The sequence below is a fragment of the Natator depressus genome, chromosome 12, assembly GCF_965152275.1.
Source record: "Natator depressus isolate rNatDep1 chromosome 12, rNatDep2.hap1, whole genome shotgun sequence".
Taxonomy (NCBI): Eukaryota; Metazoa; Chordata; order Testudines; family Cheloniidae; genus Natator; species Natator depressus.
This window is the reverse complement of record NC_134245.1, coordinates 24,257,319-24,275,575: the sequence shown is the minus strand read 5'-3', so window position 1 is coordinate 24,275,575 and position 18,257 is coordinate 24,257,319. Positions and strand designations below refer to the sequence as shown.

The following is an 18,257-nucleotide window of genomic DNA, read 5'->3' as shown; positions in this document are numbered from 1 at the left end:
CCTGGACTTAACAGGTCGAATTTGTTAGCAAGGACCCACGATTTAAGTGGATGATGGAAATGTGCTGATTTATTTTAGCCAAATTTCTCCTTTCACTCCTGTGCTGAGGCACGTGAAAGGCAGGACTTAAAGCACCTTGGGCTGCCACACACGTTTCACGGGGCTTATCAGTGTCCCCAGGTGCGTAACTTTTCCAGCAAGTTTAAACCCAGAGTTCTTCTATCTGGTTCAAGCCTTTGAAGCTATGGGGTGGGGGCGGGGGGACGTTACAATGGTACATTCTGCAAATTGCAAACTCCAAGTTCTCTAGCCTCGCAGTGCCAGGGGAGACAACAACCCCTTGCCCCTGAAAAGGGTATTTAAAGGAGGGATTCTTTACGAGTCGTTCCCCAGGGAGGTGCAGATACGCGCTAGCTGCTGGACCCTGAGCTTTGCTTATCTTCTTGCTAGGGGTGGCTTGTAATATAACTGAGGCAGTCTGGGACGTGTAACACAGGCACTAAGACCCAGCAGCGTTGGCAGCTGCCTTGTGGTCAAAGGTTCCCAGCAGGAGGTTGGACACTAGAGGGCGATCCCCAGCCCTTGTGGGAGTGTATATATACAGCAGGCATAAGACCAAGTCAAGCCATTAGTAATTGAAAGTTAAGAGCAAGGAAGAGCAATTCGGACACGCTGGTGGGAGGGGATCGCCGAGAGCAGGGTAAGCAGTGGCACAAGTTGGTTAAAGTGAGAGGGGAAGTCGGGGCGGCTGACGCTCAAGATCCGCCGGCAGAGGCGCAGGGGGGTGTTCAGTCCCCGGGCTCGGAGAGCTTCACTCAGCCGCCTGGGTCCCCTTCGCCAGCGCGAATCCTGGATTCCAGGAGCCCTTCACCATGCCTGGCAGAGTTTAGATACTCCATGGAGCAAGCCAACTTCTACGAGGTCGATTCCCGGCCGCCGATGAGCAGCAGCCACCTCCAGACTCCGCAGCCCGGCAGCGTCTACAGCTACAGAGAGGCTCCCCCGGCGGCTGCACCTGCTGCGGGAGGCGCGGAGCTGAGCGACATCTGCGAGAACGAGAACTCCATCGACATCAGCGCCTACATCGACCCGGCCGCCTTCAACGACGAGTTCCTGGCCGACCTCTTCCAGCACAGCAAGCAGCAGGAGAAAGCCAAGGCCATCCTGGCCGGGGATTTCGACTTCCACAGCATGCACGGGGCCAGCGCCGCCGCCTTGGGGCAGGGGCACCCGCCGCCGCCGCCGCCGCACCACCCCCAGCAGCTCTTCGGCTGCATGGCCGGCTACACGGACAGCAAGCTGGACCCCCTGTACGAGCGCATCGCCGCCCCCGGCTTGCGGCCCCTGGTGATTAAACAGGAGCCCAGGGAGGAGGCGGAGGGCAAGCAGGCGGCTCTGGCTGCCCTCTACCCCCAGCAGCAGCAGCCCCCGTCCCATCTCCAGTACCAGATCGCCCACTGCGCGCAGACCACCATGCACCTCCAGCCGGGGCACCCCACTCCGCCTCCCACCCCCGTGCCCAGCCCGCACCACCCGCACCACCCGAGCAGCCTGCCCGCCGCCGGCGCCCTCAAGATGATGTCCGCGGATCATCGGGGCAAGACGAAAAAGTCCGTGGACAAGAGCAGCAGCGAGTACCGGGTGCGCCGGGAGCGCAACAACATCGCGGTGCGCAAGAGCCGGGACAAGGCCAAGCAGCGCAACGCGGAGACGCAGCAGAAGGTGATGGAGCTCACCAGTGACAATGACCGGCTGCGCAAGCGGGTGGAGCAGCTCACCAGGGAGCTGGAGACACTCAGGGGCATCTTCAGACAGCTGCCTGAGAGCTCCTTGGTCAAGGCCATGGGCAACTGCGCGTGAGGCACCCCGGCCCCACCTCCCGCCCCGCTCCAAACAAACTCGGACTTTTGCAAACTCTTGGTGCCATATTCAGATCCCCGCCGGGGTCGAGAGCTGCGGTTCAGCTTGTCTCATGGGGTGGGTTTGATTTTTAATTATTGACAGATAAAAGAATCCAGGCAGCTGTAGTATTAAACGGTCCGTGCCTTAGGAACGACACGAATAAGCTGAAAAGAGTGTGCTTTGAAAAGAAAAAGAAAACGCCCACGTGTCTACGGGGTAAAGACAACCCACGCTGTGCCTTAAAAGTTGGTTGCAAAAGCTCTGTGGGCTTTCTGTTCACATCAGCCTGACAGCTGAGCAAACGGGTAGGGGTCCTGTGCTCTGGGTGGGGTTGGGGCATAATTGGTACTGGCTGGGGAAACGTGTGTGTCTTCCTCCCTAGGGGGGTCTGAGTGGTGGGGGTCGCAGGAAGCTCTGACAGAAAGAAAAGTGGGTGAGACATGACAAGCAACATGGGGAGAATGTATCTGCCTGTTGTTTAGCTCGTTGATCAGTAGGTGAGTGAAAGCTGAGTGCAATCCAGACTCTGTCCCTGTCAGTAAAAAGAACAGGAGGACTTGTGACACCTTAGAGACTAGCACATTTATTAGAGCATAAGCTTTCCTGGGCTACAGGCCACTTCATGGGATGCATAGAATGGAATATAGAGTAAGATATAGAGATACATACAGAGAAGGTGGAAGTTGCCATACAAACTGTAAGAGGCGAATTAAGATGAGCTGTTTTCAGCGGGAGAAAAAAACTTGTGTAGTGATAATCAAGATGACCCATTTAGACGGTTGACAAGAAGGTGTTAGTCTCTCAGGTGCCACAAGTCCTCCTGTTCTTTTTGCGGATACAGACTAACAGGGCTGCCACTCTGAAACCTGTCCCTGTCAGTGCTGCCGCCTTTCGGGTGAATCTCTCCCATTCTTTTGTATGTGGGGGAAGGTTTGGTGGACGCTGGGGGCCGTGCAAGCAGATTGTCGTGTCCCGTCCCCCCCCCCCCTTGTTAGAGGAGACCTGTTGGACAGGAATCCAGGACTGAAAGGGAAAAGCACCTAGCGAAGGAGTCTTGAATATTCTCCTTTAACCAAAACGAAGAGCAGCAATGCCTGTACTGTATGTCGTGACACGGCGAAGCACAAAACAATAAATACCTATCGATGCGGGTATTTACTACGAACTTTCCATGTATTTTGCTTTGTTCGAGGATATTAAGCCCCTCTCAAAGTCTGTCTCTTCTGTCCAAGCTGTGCCTCATGTAAGGTGATACCCTTCTGTGTATACTAGCCACACTTTATTTTATTGTATTGCTTAGATCCTTGCCATCACCACTGTCTTCTCTGGTGGCAGAGAGATCATGCCCTTGTGCTGCAGCATTTTTGGTTATGGCTTCTTTAGGGGGCAGGATGCCTCCTAATAACCCAAAGTCTCCCTCTCCGGGGTGTCTGGGATTTGATTACCTTGGGAGTGGGGGCTAGGACACATCCAGTGTCTCTGGGATTTCATTCCCTTTGGGGTCGGGGGAAAGACGGTGCTGCTAGTTAACTGCAGCCCCCTGGACTCTGGATCCTCCCAAGGGAGAGGGAAACAACAAACACACCCCCTGCTAGCGAGCACTTTTAACCAGCCAGTGCTTTTCCTTATAACATGAGGGAGAGAGAGAAAAAACAAGGAGTCCATTTCAAATATGGGTAATTGGAGAAACGTGCAAGGTGAAGGAGAGTCAATGTTGTTTGCAAGCGTGATATCTGGAAAGCTATGTTGCCTGCGTCTGTGTGTGTGTGTGTGTGTGTGTGTGTGTGTGTAGATATCTATATCGATATCTCTCTAGCTAATCATCTATCTATACACACACACACAATGGTGAATGATGAACCGGAAAAAAACTGCATATAAAGTTTGTCGAAATCCTGGTTACATTCATAAATAAACAGTATATATTCTACCATAATCATCTCCTTGTGTCTTTTCCGCTTTTTCTCTTGGGCTGTACATGAAGCAAAATGTTTCCCTTTCGCTGAAACATGAATCTTTCTCTTCCTCCCCATCCACATGCACCCTGCTATGAATGGGAATTTGAATGTACACCTTGAGCTTAAAAGAATCATTTAGCCCCAGAGAAATAATTACCTTTTTGATCTTTCAGAGCCTGGCAGTATTATTACTGTTTATGATTTTAAAATGTGCATTAGTTAATCACTCCCAAATCTGACCGGTTTAATCGTGTGCAATGAGTGACACAGGGTTTTCTGAGGCTGTCCAAACTGGAATGGCCACGGGGGTCACCCCTTCCCAAATGCTTAACAAATAACTGTGCTGAAGAAGAACAAAATGATGAGAAGAAAGTCAATTGTCATTGCTGTAAGAGCAATGCTACCCTTGATTATCTCTTCCCTAGCAAAGGAAGATGACCAGTCCCTTGGGATGCGTTGACAGTGAACTGACTGGCTCTTGTGGGTTGGTAACACCGGAGGATCTAGGGGCAGTTATCTTGTTTAGTTCAGAACAACCATGTTGACAGCGACCTGTAATGTGCTGCTTTCCCGGCCTGGAGAAAACTGGTATGTTTGGAGCATGAGAGGGAGAATCCTAGAACTTCTGGGATTGAAAAACCATTTTAAAAGCACTTCTATCCTGGTTGTGCCCCACCCCCCATACTTCTCTTCACTGGAGAGATTGGGGTTGCTAGGAGGGCAGGCCTGGGCTCTGATCATAGCTAGTTGCATCTCTTAGGCTCAAAGGTTATAATGTTGCATTTAAGCAATGCAAAAAGATACAGGATTGAGTGCTCTTCCAAAATACACAGAGCGGGTAATTCCTAGTGCCTGTGCCCTTTGACCTCTGTAAATTAGCTAAAAATAATCTGGAAACCTGTGGGTGAGATACTGACAGTCTGGAGAAGCTGCAGAATGAGGACAGCGCTGGCCTGTGATTACAAAGCAGAGGCAATCCTTGAGCCCAAAGGGGTGGAGGGAACTGATCAGGTGATCTAGTGTTAACTCGCTATATAATTAATAGTGGCCATTTGGAGATGAATAGTCCAGGGAAAGGGAGAGGGATGGTGCAAATGGATCTGAACATTCCTTACGGCCTCTCCATTCATGTGCACATTGAGGGCCCGATCTTGTTGCCAAAGGGAGTTTTGCCTGAGCAGGGTGTGTGTGTGTGTGTGTGTGTGTGCGTGTGACCCACAGGACACGTTGCTCGTCAGTGCTTTAGGGGCCGAGCGCCCCAGCCCCAGTCATGGCATCGAGCGGGGTCACCGCAGCGCTGCCCGGCAGTGAGATGTGAGTCGACATTTGCACCCGTTGCGAGTGGATTAGGAAAAGGCCGTCACAAGCCGCTCACAGACTTCCTACTGTCTGAAAGCTAAACTCCAGAGCTCCCTGCGTCTAGCTCTTCTCGGGTCACTCCGGGAAGGATTTGGGGCTCCTGGCTTTGAGTCCCCTCTCCCATTTTTATTATGAAACCCACAGGAAGGTGTATACACACACTCACACACACACACATTTTATACCATGCACTGCTCGGCCTCGAAGTCGTTGGTTTTAGCCCAGCCTGGGTCTCCCGGCCCCGTTGTTCTGCAGGAAGTTTGTGTTCCCGTCCCAGGCATTGCTCGGATTTGAGTTCCTGGCTCCCGGCAGCTGTGTCTGTGTTTTCACAAGGGAGATTAGCGGGAGCCCATCGGGCACAGTTAGCATCACAGCCGCTGGGTGGATGAGCCCCGCGCCTGGTGTGAACGCGTGCTGCGCACCTGTGCCTTGGCAGCCCCGTGTCTCGCACTGGTGGGACTTGCTAGTTTGGACGAAATCCCATTTCACTGGCGGACAGTCCAGCCCTGCGAGTGTCTTCCGAGGGCTTCTGGGCCAGGGGCGGTTGGGAGCTGAGCACGGTCTTGGGGGGCGCAGTGGGACCAGCCAGACGTAGGGGTTCCCGCCCCAGCCCCCAGGGCGCACCCCCACCCCCACCCCCGGGCGGCCCACGCGAGCTCACGACGTTGGGGAGGTGCTGATGCAGCAGGGCCGCCTGCCACCAGCGGAGCGGGAGCTCGCCTGGAGCAAACCGCCCAGTTCACGGGCTGCTGGATGCTCCGGCGGGTCCCAGCTTGCTGCACTTTATTAAAAACAAACCGCCCCCAACCAGTCAGTCAACCCCCGAGGCGCGCGCGGCGCAGCGCGGGGTCCAGCTTTTCTCCCGCTTCGCAGGCCTCCGAGTCCCGCTGCCCCGGCCTCCCTCGTCCGCCGGGCGTGTGGCGCAGGATCGGGCCCGGACCCGGGACCGGGGTGATGGCCAGAGGCGTTTCGGTGATAGGGGCGCATCGGCCCCGCCCAGGGCAACATCCCCAGTGCGGGGAGCCGCGCTGCAGCTCCGGGCAGCACGGGGGAAGTTTCCCTTGGCGCTCGCTGCGGCAGGAGAGAAGAGGGAGCGCTCAGCCCCACCGCGCCCCAGACAGGTGCAGGGGCTGGGGCGTGGTCCTCCCGTCCTCCCCAAGGCGGCTCGCCGAGTCGTTCCGGGGGGCAGAGCAGGGACCCTCCCCGCAGGACGGCGGGTCCGTGCTGGGTGTCCGCTCGCGTGCAGCACAGCTGCCCATGCACGAATGCCGCGCCGGGTTTCCCCTGCCCCTGCATTTGCACCGTTGCTGTCGTTTGAAAAGCAGCCGAGGTGAGGGCGATCTCCCCTCCCGCCTCAGCCGCTGGCACAAGCCTCCGCCGTGCAAAGGGCCCGGCGTTTGCCCTGCTGCGGGCACGGGGAGAAGGCAGCAGCAGCCGCCCGCCCAGCTGCACGTGATGCCCCCTTCTCTGCTCTCGCGCACCCCCGGCAGCCAGGTCCGCGGAGCTGGGAGCGGGACACCACAAAAATGCGCGGTTGGTGTTTGTTGGTCGCATCGGAAGAGGAGTAGGCGAGTCAGGCATGATGGCAAAGGAGACAAGTGAGGAGGTTTGAATCAAAGAAGGGGACCAAAGAAATGGACGCGTGTTTGGAGCTCTCCTGCCGTTGGGAGGCATGTAGCCTCGTGCAAAAATCAAACTGGGCATGCAGAAAGTAACCCGCTCCCAGAAAATTACAAAACAAAACAAAACAAAAACTACCCGCCTTACTCAGAAAATAAGGTTAAAAAAAATCAGAGTAAAATACCCCCAAAGCTAAGCGAACCCGCAACGCTAATGCTGGGCAAGGCTATAAATTGAAATACCTAAAATTCAAGAAACTTTCGTGAACTCAAAATTCTGGAAATAAGGAGAGTTTCATCTTGTCCTGTATGGGGTTTTCTTTCCGGTGGGAGTGGTTTTCATTATGACTATGTGCCTCTAGCTGAGGTAGACACTTGTTCATCATCATAATATCCCTGCAGTAATGCAGAGCATTTAGATGACCAGATGGGACACTTAAAATGGCATTAGATCTCAAAACAATCCATGTCTGGTGGAGTATTTAAAGGATGGTTCTAAATAGTTTGGCTGCCATTATGTTTTCACTTGTGAAGAATGGGCAGGAAAGGTCTGTAGATTATTGTATCTGTTATCATTTGAGAACTACAGTCAGGGGTACAAAATAGAACGGAATTTGGGTTCGCAGAGCAGCTTTCAGACCCAAGCTATTTCAAAGTGCTTCAGGAAAGGAGGAGCTGTACACTGCACTGAGGGTTCCAGACCCAGGTAGGCTAATATGGCAGTCATTCCTCAGTCAGCAATAATTTACACCCAGCTTTTGTCATCCAAATCCATTGCAGAGGATATCTCTTAATATCTTAATATCTCATCTGAAGAAACATGCCAGTGTTGGGGCAACATGTCCCACCCTCCATCTGCCTAGACCCCCAGGCTAGTCCTGTACTACCTCTGATTACACTTTTTAGAGGAGGAGCTAGCACCTCCCTCTACCCTAGCTGGGAAGCATGCCTCCCATTGCAGTGTTGACTTACCCCTTAGAAAACAGCCCAGTCTTGATTTTTAAAATTCCCTGTCATGGAGAATCCCCCACAACCCTTGATAAATTGTTCCAGTGGTTAATTATCCTCATTGTTACAAATAATTAATTAGCTCTTGAACTTGTGAGGTGCTGAATGCCCTCAACTCTTGTTGGAAATGTTCTGCAGGCTTAGGCCCTTAATATAATAATCAGTTACAAATTATGTTCTTTGATCTGGCTGAAATTTAAAAACCACATACTAGTGATAGTGTCATTGAGCCTCACTTACATTTTTAAGGCAGTCGGTCTGAGTACACAGTAACTTGGGATGAATGTGGATCAGAACTAAAGAAGCATGTTCTTAAGTAAAATGTAAACCTGGGGATGGGGACAATTATTTTTTCCCAACTGGAATAAATTGAGGGCTCAAGTCCTAATGATGTCAGGCAAAAATCATCACTTTTACTCTAATTCCCTCTCCCACTTTCAAAAACGCTCATCCTATAGGATATGTTATTCATTACTTAGCAACACTGTCAACCATGCAAAGTAAAGAAATTCTGCCATCATTTTAGTGCAGATTGTTGCAGGGTATATGTGTGAGGGACAGTAAACTAGTGGTTAGAGCAGGGCAATGCAAATCTGAGCACTCGGGTTCAGTTCTAAACTGTGACTCACTGTATGGCTTGAGCAAAACAATTAGAGCCTGATTCAAAGCTTGGTTTTTCCATTGACTCCAGTGGCTGAATATCAAGCCCCTGTAGCCTAATCTCCCTCTTATCAGAGCCAATGCCATTGACATCACTGCGGACAAGAATGAGTCCTTAAATGTTCCACAACTCAAATCACCAATCCACAAAATGGGTATAATAGTACTTACACACACCCCACCCAGGAGTGTTGTAAGGCTTAACTGATTAATAACTGGAAAGTGTTTAGAGAGACGTGCCTGAAACACAGAAGAAGTTACAGCAGTAGCAGTTCCAAAGTCAGCTCAGTTCGAAACTCCTCTGTCAGGCTCTTAACCCCTCTAGTAGAGAGAATTGTTTAACCGCATAGGTGGCTCAGAAGGGAAAAGAGACACACATATCAGCTCTAGCATAATGACTACCCAAGACAGGTGGTCGCTGTGTTCTTGTGCCTCATGCGCTGGAGCTTGGTAAGCGTCTTAAATTATTTTTTTGATGGAAGGGTAAGCAAAGCATGGCTAAAGGGGAGGACACATAGAACTTCATTAATCCAGGTTTGATGCCTTTAAAATAAAAGTCCTATTCCTATTTTAAAGGTGACCTGGAAAGTAATAAAAGAATCTTTGTCAGAGTTATTTCCTGTAATGGAGGAATGCCTTGGGTGACCTGAGCTTTTTCACTGTAGGACTATACAAGATTCATGAACACTTAGTAGTGGGTGAGAAATAGATACATTGAAAGATTCCTTCCTTCTACCTCCAAATAATTAGCACAAGGTGGAATCCAGCCCATGCCTTCTCAAGAGAAGCAAAACACCCAGAAGTCACTGTGATGTTGTGTATAAGAAAGGTGATCATTTATATCACCGTTGTTACCACTGTTACACAAGGGCTAATAGGCTAGAATGCAGGACTATGCAGGACAGGATGCTGTGTGACTGAGAGTGAAACTTTCTGAGTCTACACTGCAATTACAGAGCCCCTTAGCGCAAGCCCTGTGAGCCTGAGCCAGCTGGCCCAGCCATGGGTTTTTAGCTGCGGTGTAGACACACCCTCTTGTCATAGCTAAATACAAGATAGAACAGATGGTTTCGCATAAGTAGTTGTTATATTTCTAGGGACCATTCAAGGTAAAGTGTAACAAAATCATTCAGCAGAGAGCGTGGGGGGAAAGAATGTGCAGGTTTCTCATGGATTTTCTTCTCTCCAACAGATGAATTAATGTCAAGGAGCTGGCCCTGTCCATCCACTTTAGCCGGTTTGTTTGTTCCCATGCAGCGCACCTTGAGTTCCACAATGCAAAGAGGGCATGTGATCTTTGACAGGCTGTTTGGAGTCAGGAGAAACATATGCATATTAGGCCATTGCTCACACTGGATCTGATCCAGCACCTCTTTAAATCAATGGCAAAACTCCCATTGACTTCAATAGTGCAGTATCAGGACCACTAGTCCTGTTTCTTAGCATGGAGAATATTATCGAACCTAATAGGATGTGTAACTTGGCATCTCTGATTCTGGGCCTCCATTTCTTTCCACAGTCATGAAATCTCTGTATATATCATGCATAAGCAATAAACTTTAAATTAGATGCATGTGGTTTGAATGTGACTTGCAATATCTGATGTATTCTATTATGAATCAAATCCAGTATTATATAACATTAATCATATAACAAAAGATTAACTCTATGCAAACAATGCTTTGCAGTCTACAGCGTACTGGCCCAAATTGTTATTATTATTTTTATTATGTTATTATATTTATTTTATGATATATTATTATTTATTTGTATTGTGGTAGGGACTAGGAGCTCCAATCTTGGACCAGGATCCCATTGTGCTAGGTGCTGTGCAAACACAGTAAAATCAGACAATCCTCACCCCAAAGAGTTTACAGTCTCACTGAAAGTTCATCATGTGCCTTTTTATTTGAGCACTTGTGCATGATCTGTACATTCAGTAATGCATAGTTCTGTGTGAGTAACTAAAGAAATCATTAGCCAGCTGTAAGTGTAAAATGTTGTTAATTCCATTAGTTTTTCTGCTTAGAAAATCTCGTCAAGCTAGCCTGGTGGTGCAGTGGCAACACGTCACTGCCACATGGCAGGATGGAGAGCCAGGTGGTGCTCAGGAGCAACCCCTCTAGCGAATATGCAGGAGCTGCACTCAAAGTCCTATAGGGAGTTGTGTGCATCTCCTCAGCTGGAAGGGAATCCTCACACTGTAATGCTCTGAGAGCTGGAGGGAGGGACTCAAGAAGAGGAAATTGGGATCCCACATGACAGATCTAATTAATTCAACCTAAAAATTTCAGTGGAATTTACCTAGTCGGATCAAGCAGTTTCATGGAGTTATTTCATCTAGCTTCTCAAATGTAATACCTGTCCTTCTCAGTGGTTAGCTATGGCGGATGGAAATCGGGCACCGTATCATCCCAGGAGTCATGTACATGCTGAGAAGCAAACAAGTATCGAACAATGGCTTTGCGCCCAAAACATGTCAAAAAGTAGATGTGTATCTTCCTTTGCATTGATTGAGTAGCTAGAAAGCTTGGAGTTGTTCCCATGGAAGTGGATTGGAGTCTTGCCACTGACATCAGTGGGAGCAGAACTGGTCTCACAGTATCAAAAAGCTGGCCCTTGATGCCTGCACTGTCTGTATTTTCTGGGCAGCAGAGGTTATTTTTCATTTTACCAATCTACAGAGACTGACACGACATGGCTTTCCCTAGTTTTAGCTTTATCCACTACTTCTAGTCACTTGATTAGTTTTATTGGATTAATTTCTTATTGAAATAGTTAGGATCTTGGGTGCAGACAGCATGGCAAAGGAACCTTTTCTGACAGCAATTTACGAGTGACTGTAAAACACAGATTAGTCCTTCCCATTCTCTGCTCAGGGACTCTGCATTTTCTAATCATTCATGTGACATAGTTAAGATGGAAGCTAAACCTGCACTCCTACTTAGTCAAAACTCCCACACAAGACCGTGGGCGTTTTGCCGAATAATGACCACAGAAAAGTTTCAGAATATTTTTATAGCTTCTCCCACCCAGTTCTCCTATCCATACTTCTTAGTGCATGTGGCGGTGTAAGAAAACAGTTAAAGCTTGGGCTACCATTATGTATTGGGCCTTTTTCATGATTTACAGCAAGGTATATGACGTCCCCCAGGAAGAGGAAATGGCACTGATAAATGTTGGACTAACCAATAGCTGTTATACTGGGGTTTAGAACAGGAACAGAATCCAGCTGTTTGTAGATAGGAAATGTGATCTAGTGGCTTTTTTTAGTTGTTTTCACACTTACGTTGATTCACCAGGCCAGTTAAACCGTTAGCAACAGATTCCTGTCTGAAACTAATATTTTTATAGGTCACAAATTCAGAGCTGGAAATCAGCCTCTGTACATTCCATGAAGTGGTATTAGCAGAATTCTGTGGGCAAATCCTTCATGCTTTATTGTCCTACGTAATTCCACGGACTTCATTGGAACTCATGTCTGCATAAGGAGACCAGGACTGGTTTTTATACCAACAGTTCCTTGACTTATTTTACTATTGGATACTGAATGGGCCCAGTCCCATGCCTATTGAGATTGTGCCACTGACTACAATAGGACCATGACATGACCCCCATATACAGTGATTCTCAAATCTCATTGTATTATTAGGTATGTGAAAAATGTTTACAACATTTCTGTTAGAATACATGAAAGACTGAAATAAATCCAGTGGCAACATTTATTATAAAAAGTCAGTATGTGATGACCACATAATAACGCGGAGCTCTGACTTTAAATTAACATGCAGGTAATGTAAATTTAAAAAAAAAAAGCTTTAAGTATATTTTATGTTTGCATTGTGGACAATGCTACTTGCAAATATGAAAGTAAAAATTCTCTGCGTTAGTAAACCCAGGATTTAAAAAAAAAAATAGATAAAGCCATTGTTAAGGCAAATCTTCTGTGTGTCTTTTATGTGTCCTGGACTATGGTATGTATGGTACTGTATATGTTACCTTTTTAATCTACTTTATGTAATTTATTCTGATAGCATTTGAAAAAAGTTGATTTATAATTTTTTTCTCTTATCAATCAGATTAATTTACTCTTTTTCAGATTAATTATTTGTCCCTAGCTGTTTTCCTTAGTGTTTTAAATGGTGACAAATATTTTCTGTAATAGCTGATACCTACATATTTGATCAATGTCTCACCGTATTCTCCAATGTACATCATTGACTTATACACACATACATTGTTTACTGTATCCATCCACTGGATTAAATTTATTTTAAACATTTCAGTATTCAATGGAATAAGGATTCAAATAATGAAAATATTATAGGTCTTACCTGGATGCATATTGGAAGTTCTATTTATTTGTTAATAACTGGATAACAGCTTTTTAAAATGACATATTTAATGCCCTAAGGGCCTGCCCTAAAATTATTGGGGTTAATGGGAATCCTTCACTGGGCTTTGAATTAGAATGTTGGTAATTCCAAGATAGTGGCCCTAGAACAGGGGTGGCCTGAGGGCCACATCGGGTTTCTGAAACTGTATGGAGGGAAGGCCTCCCCAAACAGCCTGGCCCCCACCCCCTATCCGCCCCCACCCACTTCCTGCCCCATCACTGCTCCCTCAGAACCTCTGACCCATCCAACCCCCCCTGCTCCTTGTCCCCTGACCGCCCCCTCCCGGGGCCCCCCACCCCCTATCAAATCCCCCCGCTCCCTGTCCCCTGACTGCCCTGCCTCCTATCCACACCCTCGCTCCCTGACAGGCCCCCCAGGACTCCCATGCCTATCCAACCCCCCTGCTCCCCGCCCTCTTACCATGCCACTCAGAGCACCAGGACTGGCAGCCGCGTTGCCTGGCCAGAGCCAGCCACGCCACCACGCAGCCTAGAGCACCGGTGCAGGCTGGTGGCTCTCGCAGCCCCGCCGCCCAGAGCGCTGGTGGCAAGGCGAGCTGAGGCTCTGGGGGAGGCAGGACAGCAAGGGAGGGGCTGGGGGCTAGCCTACCCGGCCAGGAGCTCAAGGGCTGGGCAGGACGGTCCCGTGGGCTGGATGTGGCTCGTGGCTCGTAGTTTGCCCACCTCTGCCCTAGAAGGACATTAACTTGTATTTCATCTTTCCCCCTCAGCTGTGCTGCTTTCATATAGAAAGTGAAAGTATGGATGCTGTCTTTCAGCAAGTCTACTTTCCCTTTGATACATCATACAGTTTCCATGATGTAATCTAAATCAGTGTCTCCAATCTGTCATGATTTAGCAGAAGTTCTTGCTTGATCCCAGGCAGGCTAAAAGCACAGTACACAGAAATAGTTAAAACAACAGCACTGAAATGCTGAGCAAATGAGCACACCAAGAATCCCATCTTATTCCAGAATTGGCATGTCCAGTGCTGCCACATCATGTGTGCCAATTTAGACATACGGTGAAACCCAAATTTGTAGCATCCTAAATAAGAATGTGAGAGAATATTTGTGTTTGGAGGACAGTGAGACAGAGAGTGAGAGAGAGCAAGGGAAAAGAGAAGGTGAATGGGGACAGAGGGAGGACTCTGGGGCAAAGAGAGACAAGTGAGGCATTTAGGGCTTGATCCTGCTCCCATTGAAGCCAGTGGTAAAACTCCCATTGACTTTAATGGGATCAGGACCAACTCTTTAGAGAAAGAGCACACTAGGTAGAGAGAGAATGGGGCATGATCAGCGGGAGAGAGAGATGCCAAAGACTACTGCTGGAGGGTCCAACGCTAGGAGAGCTGTCCAGCCAAATCCGGGAAATGAGCTTTATTTTTTCTATTTTATGCTATATGATATCATGAATTTATTTGGAAAAGCACATTTTTGCTGAAGTCTGAGTCATTTCCCATGAAAAGCAAAGTGCTCTTGTTGGAGAATTGCTGGGGTTTGTGAAATAGGAGAACAATCTGAAAAGTTTCAGAATATTTTTGAGCACAGGAGACCTTTCCCCCCACATTTCTCCCATCCCAAGGGGCTCTAATTCCCAATGCATATGGTGAGGAACTGTGAAAGGAAACAATTAAAGCTTGGGCTGCTGATACATATTGGGCACTGTCACATGATTTATAAGAATACATATAAAGTCCCATAGGATGAGGAAATAGCATTATTAAATGTTGGACCAGTCAGTAGCTGTTGCACTAGGACTTAATGCAAAACTGGGAAATAAATTTTGACAAAAATCCTGTTAGTTACAACCTGATTGCCATGAAGAACCCATGGGGTTGAAGTTTCAAAAACAACCTCTAATTTTGCAGTCTCACAACTGCAGATTTGTGCCTGTAAACATTTGTGAGGTCATATGATAGAATTCTTGTAGCTGCATTTGTGTGGCTAATTAGGACATATCATTTCATATGAAAATGGTTTTTGCAGGCAAAAAACCCAGGTCTTTGCATAGTCAGTTGCATTTATTGTGCATGCAAATTAAGCACTTAGTTGCACCTGCAGTTTTGAATGCAAATTTGCACATGCACAGGTCTTAAACATTCCCTATGATTTGTACATACAAACAATGTTTTCTCGCTAAATCATGCATTGTAATTTGTAGCTCATAGGGCAAGCTTGCATATTATATTCACTGGCCTGCTTTCATTATATGCAGCTGCAACGCATGAAACCTGCAGGCCTGTATCCGGTAATATATTAGCTGAAGCATAAATTAACATAAGTGTGGTTAAGTAGGCCGTGACCCTTGGCATAGATTAACAGTTACCTTTAGATTTTGAGAACTAAGAAGAGTTTGCTCAATGGTTGGAGTTAGACTGTTCCAGTAAGTGCTACCACAAGGGACATGGAAGTAATAACTGCTAATATGCTTAAGCAAGGGGTGACGGGTATGATCATGAGCTGAAATGGTAGTTACACATATTAATATACTCACCTGTAGAAGAAGGGCACCTCAATATTAGTAGGATGAGGAAATAAAAATAAGGGAAAGGGGGAAAACCCCTATATTAGGTATAGTGGCCTGGGACAAGAACCTGTCTACCCTCAAAGTGATAACTGGGAATTCTTAATAAAATTAATACATAATCTATAGATCAGACTACAAATTTGATTCTAGGGCCAAATTTTCATAAGAGTCTCAAACCAAAACTCTGATTTTTATACCCACAATTTTGGAGACCAAATGGAAAGGCTGAACCAAAGATCCATTAAAAATTTAATCTACAGATTTTATATGTCACTATCTGAACTCTTTCTCAAACTCTGTTAGTGCATAACCAGCTGGCAGTTATATTTCCCAAACTTATTTTATGTATATAGACTGTAAAAAATGGCTGGAAAGACTAAATGTCACATTTCCAAATCTGTCAGCTTTTTAGAAGAACCTTGTACTTTATATTAAATGTGCACTTCAGTTTTCTTTAAGAAGTTACTTCAGTATATTTGAGGATGTGGGTGAGTCCAGAGATTGGAAATGGAATGTAGAACCTTTCCCTTCTGGGACATGGATTCAAATCTAGCCCAGGTCACTAGTAACTGAAAGATGTCACTGTCTGGTGGTTGCTGAATGGCCTGTCTAATTATTGTAGCTGTTATTAGTGTTATAATACCAGTCAGCACAGTACCTGGGTGTTGTCTTATGTGAAATGGTATTCTCAGTCCACTTCTCAGTGGAAAAGTATCCACATAACCAAAACCACTATCATACTTGACACTAATTGGCACCGTTATTAAAACAATCTCAGGGGAGAGACTGAAACACTGTTGAGACAGGTACATGAAGCCATATTGCCAAATGTTGAGACAGGATCCCCCCACCCCACCCCCAAAATCAGATTGGATTAAAGATCTAGAGATTTTTTTAAAAAACACACAATAAATGTTAGGTTCTTTTTCTTTGCCTTCTTGTATTTGAGCCTTAGGGTGCTGTGATGGGGTGTTTACCCCACACAATTGCTGAAAGTGTTAATGTGATACCTGGTGTCACCTGAAGGGTGGCCAGGCCAAATTAAAGATGAAGCCCAGCTGGGGAGAAGCTGGATAGCTTTTGTAAAGAGAGGAAACCCAGAGCAGAAGAGGGAGGGAAAGAACTCTGCAGTCCCTCTCTAAGGGTATGGCTACATTTAAACCACTACAGCAGCACAGCTGCAGGGCTTCAGTGAAGATACCACCTACGCCGACGGGAGGGATTCTCTCATCAAGAAGCAGTAGCTAGGTCGACAGAAGTATTCTTCTATTGACCTAGCACGGTCTACACTAGGGCTTAGGTCAGTATAGCTACTTCTCTTAGGGGTGTGGACTTTTCACACCCCTGAGAGACACAGCTATGCCATGTAAGTTCCCAGTGTAGACCAGCCCTGAGTAGTAGGATTAGGTGCTGGCACTAGCGGTGTTGGGTCCCCCTGCCTTGAAGTGGTTTCCATAATATGCTGGGTTTACAGATTGGTTCAACGGCTCTCAGCACCTGCGCTATAAAAATTGTTCCAGCATCCCTGGCAGTAGGTAGTGGAACATGGAGAAATACAGAGAAGCCTCTGGGGTGGAGGATGCCCTGGTGCTGCGCCTGGACAAAAGAGCAGGATCTGGCCCTCTAGGGAAGAAATCCAAGAAGGCATTCAATCAAAAAGGGACGACAGAAGGGAGTTTATACCTGGGGAAGGGCCCTGAGGGGAGAGGGCAGTAGCAGTGAAGGCTACTCCTGAAGTAGGCTTGAGAGAGGGCCAGCCAACAGGCAGATGGCTGTAGGGGTAAATGGGGTAGAGGATCCAGAATAGAGGCCAGACTCCCGGGAATTCTTGAGAGTCAGAGTTCTGCAAGAGAACAGAGACTTGGGGGAGGACCCATTACAAATTAAAAGTTAAACCCAAGGGAGCTTTTGTCGTGGATTGTATTCTGCTTTTGAGTTACGTTGAAAGACTCCAGGGAGAAGCCCTGACTAGCCTGACAGAAGAGTGGAATGGAAGAGGACCCCAGGAGGGTAAGAAGCTGTGTCAATGACCAGTGTCAAATGGGACACTATCCACGTGGGATGTTTATATCCTGTAAAGGAAAAGACTTTACAGTGACCTGGCCAGAGGGCTGAGTCACAAGAAGAGAGACCACTGCAGAGCCGGCGTGTCTGTCAGCAGGGGTGATAGAAGAGGAAAGAGCTGCTATGCCATGACCAGCCAGGAAGGGGTATGCCACCAGTGAGTCCACACTTCCACAGGTGTACATGAGTAACATTGTCAAGCTTTTCTCTAGCACCATGAGGGCTACAAACTTCCTTTTTTAAAAGAAGTTGAAATTCTCACATAAGTATTAGTTTTCAGGAGCTGGGGTTTTAAGTAAAATATCAGATATTGCAAGAATCTTGATCAAATCACATCTGTGTTTGTACAGCATCTAGCACAATGGGGTCCTGGGCCATGACTAGGGTGCTTAGGCGCTACCACAGAACAAATAGTAAATCCTAACAGTAAGAGTTGGTGACACTGCTGAAGGCTCAACTGTTATCTCATTCCTATAGGCTGCCCCTCCAGGTCAGGGCTGATGTATATGATCTGGGTAGCATAAAGCCACTTGCCCTCCTGATGCCCACGTTGTGGATAACTAGAGGTCTTCAGTCTCCAGTAGGATCAATCTGGTGCCATTTGTCAGACCTGAATTCACCCCAATACAATATACAATAAATCTTCTTTAGGAAAGTCAGCAGTGGGCTTCTAATTCTTTTCTTTTTTAGCATTTTATATTATTTCATGGCAGCAAGTGACAGTGTATATGTGTCAGACATGATCCACTGTACCATGAGCCG

At 47.3% G+C, this 18,257-nt stretch overlaps 1 protein-coding gene across 1 annotated transcript; it reads left to right on the top strand.

The window, feature by feature from the left end:
- The first annotated feature begins 282 nt into the window (after window positions 1-282).
- Window positions 283-3,823, top strand: CEBPA (CCAAT enhancer binding protein alpha). The gene has a single exon (XM_074968743.1). It carries the CDS (start codon window positions 898-900, stop codon window positions 1,858-1,860), a length of 963 nt encoding a protein of 320 aa, XP_074824844.1. The 5' UTR covers window positions 283-897; the 3' UTR covers window positions 1,861-3,823.
- The last annotated feature ends 14,434 nt before the right edge of the window (window positions 3,824-18,257 follow it).

What these genes read in the sequence shown, in the direction of transcription:
- CEBPA (XM_074968743.1), top strand. Translation starts at nt 898, where the DNA reads ATGGAGCAAGCCAACTTCTACGAGGTCGATTCCCGGCCGCCGATGAGC.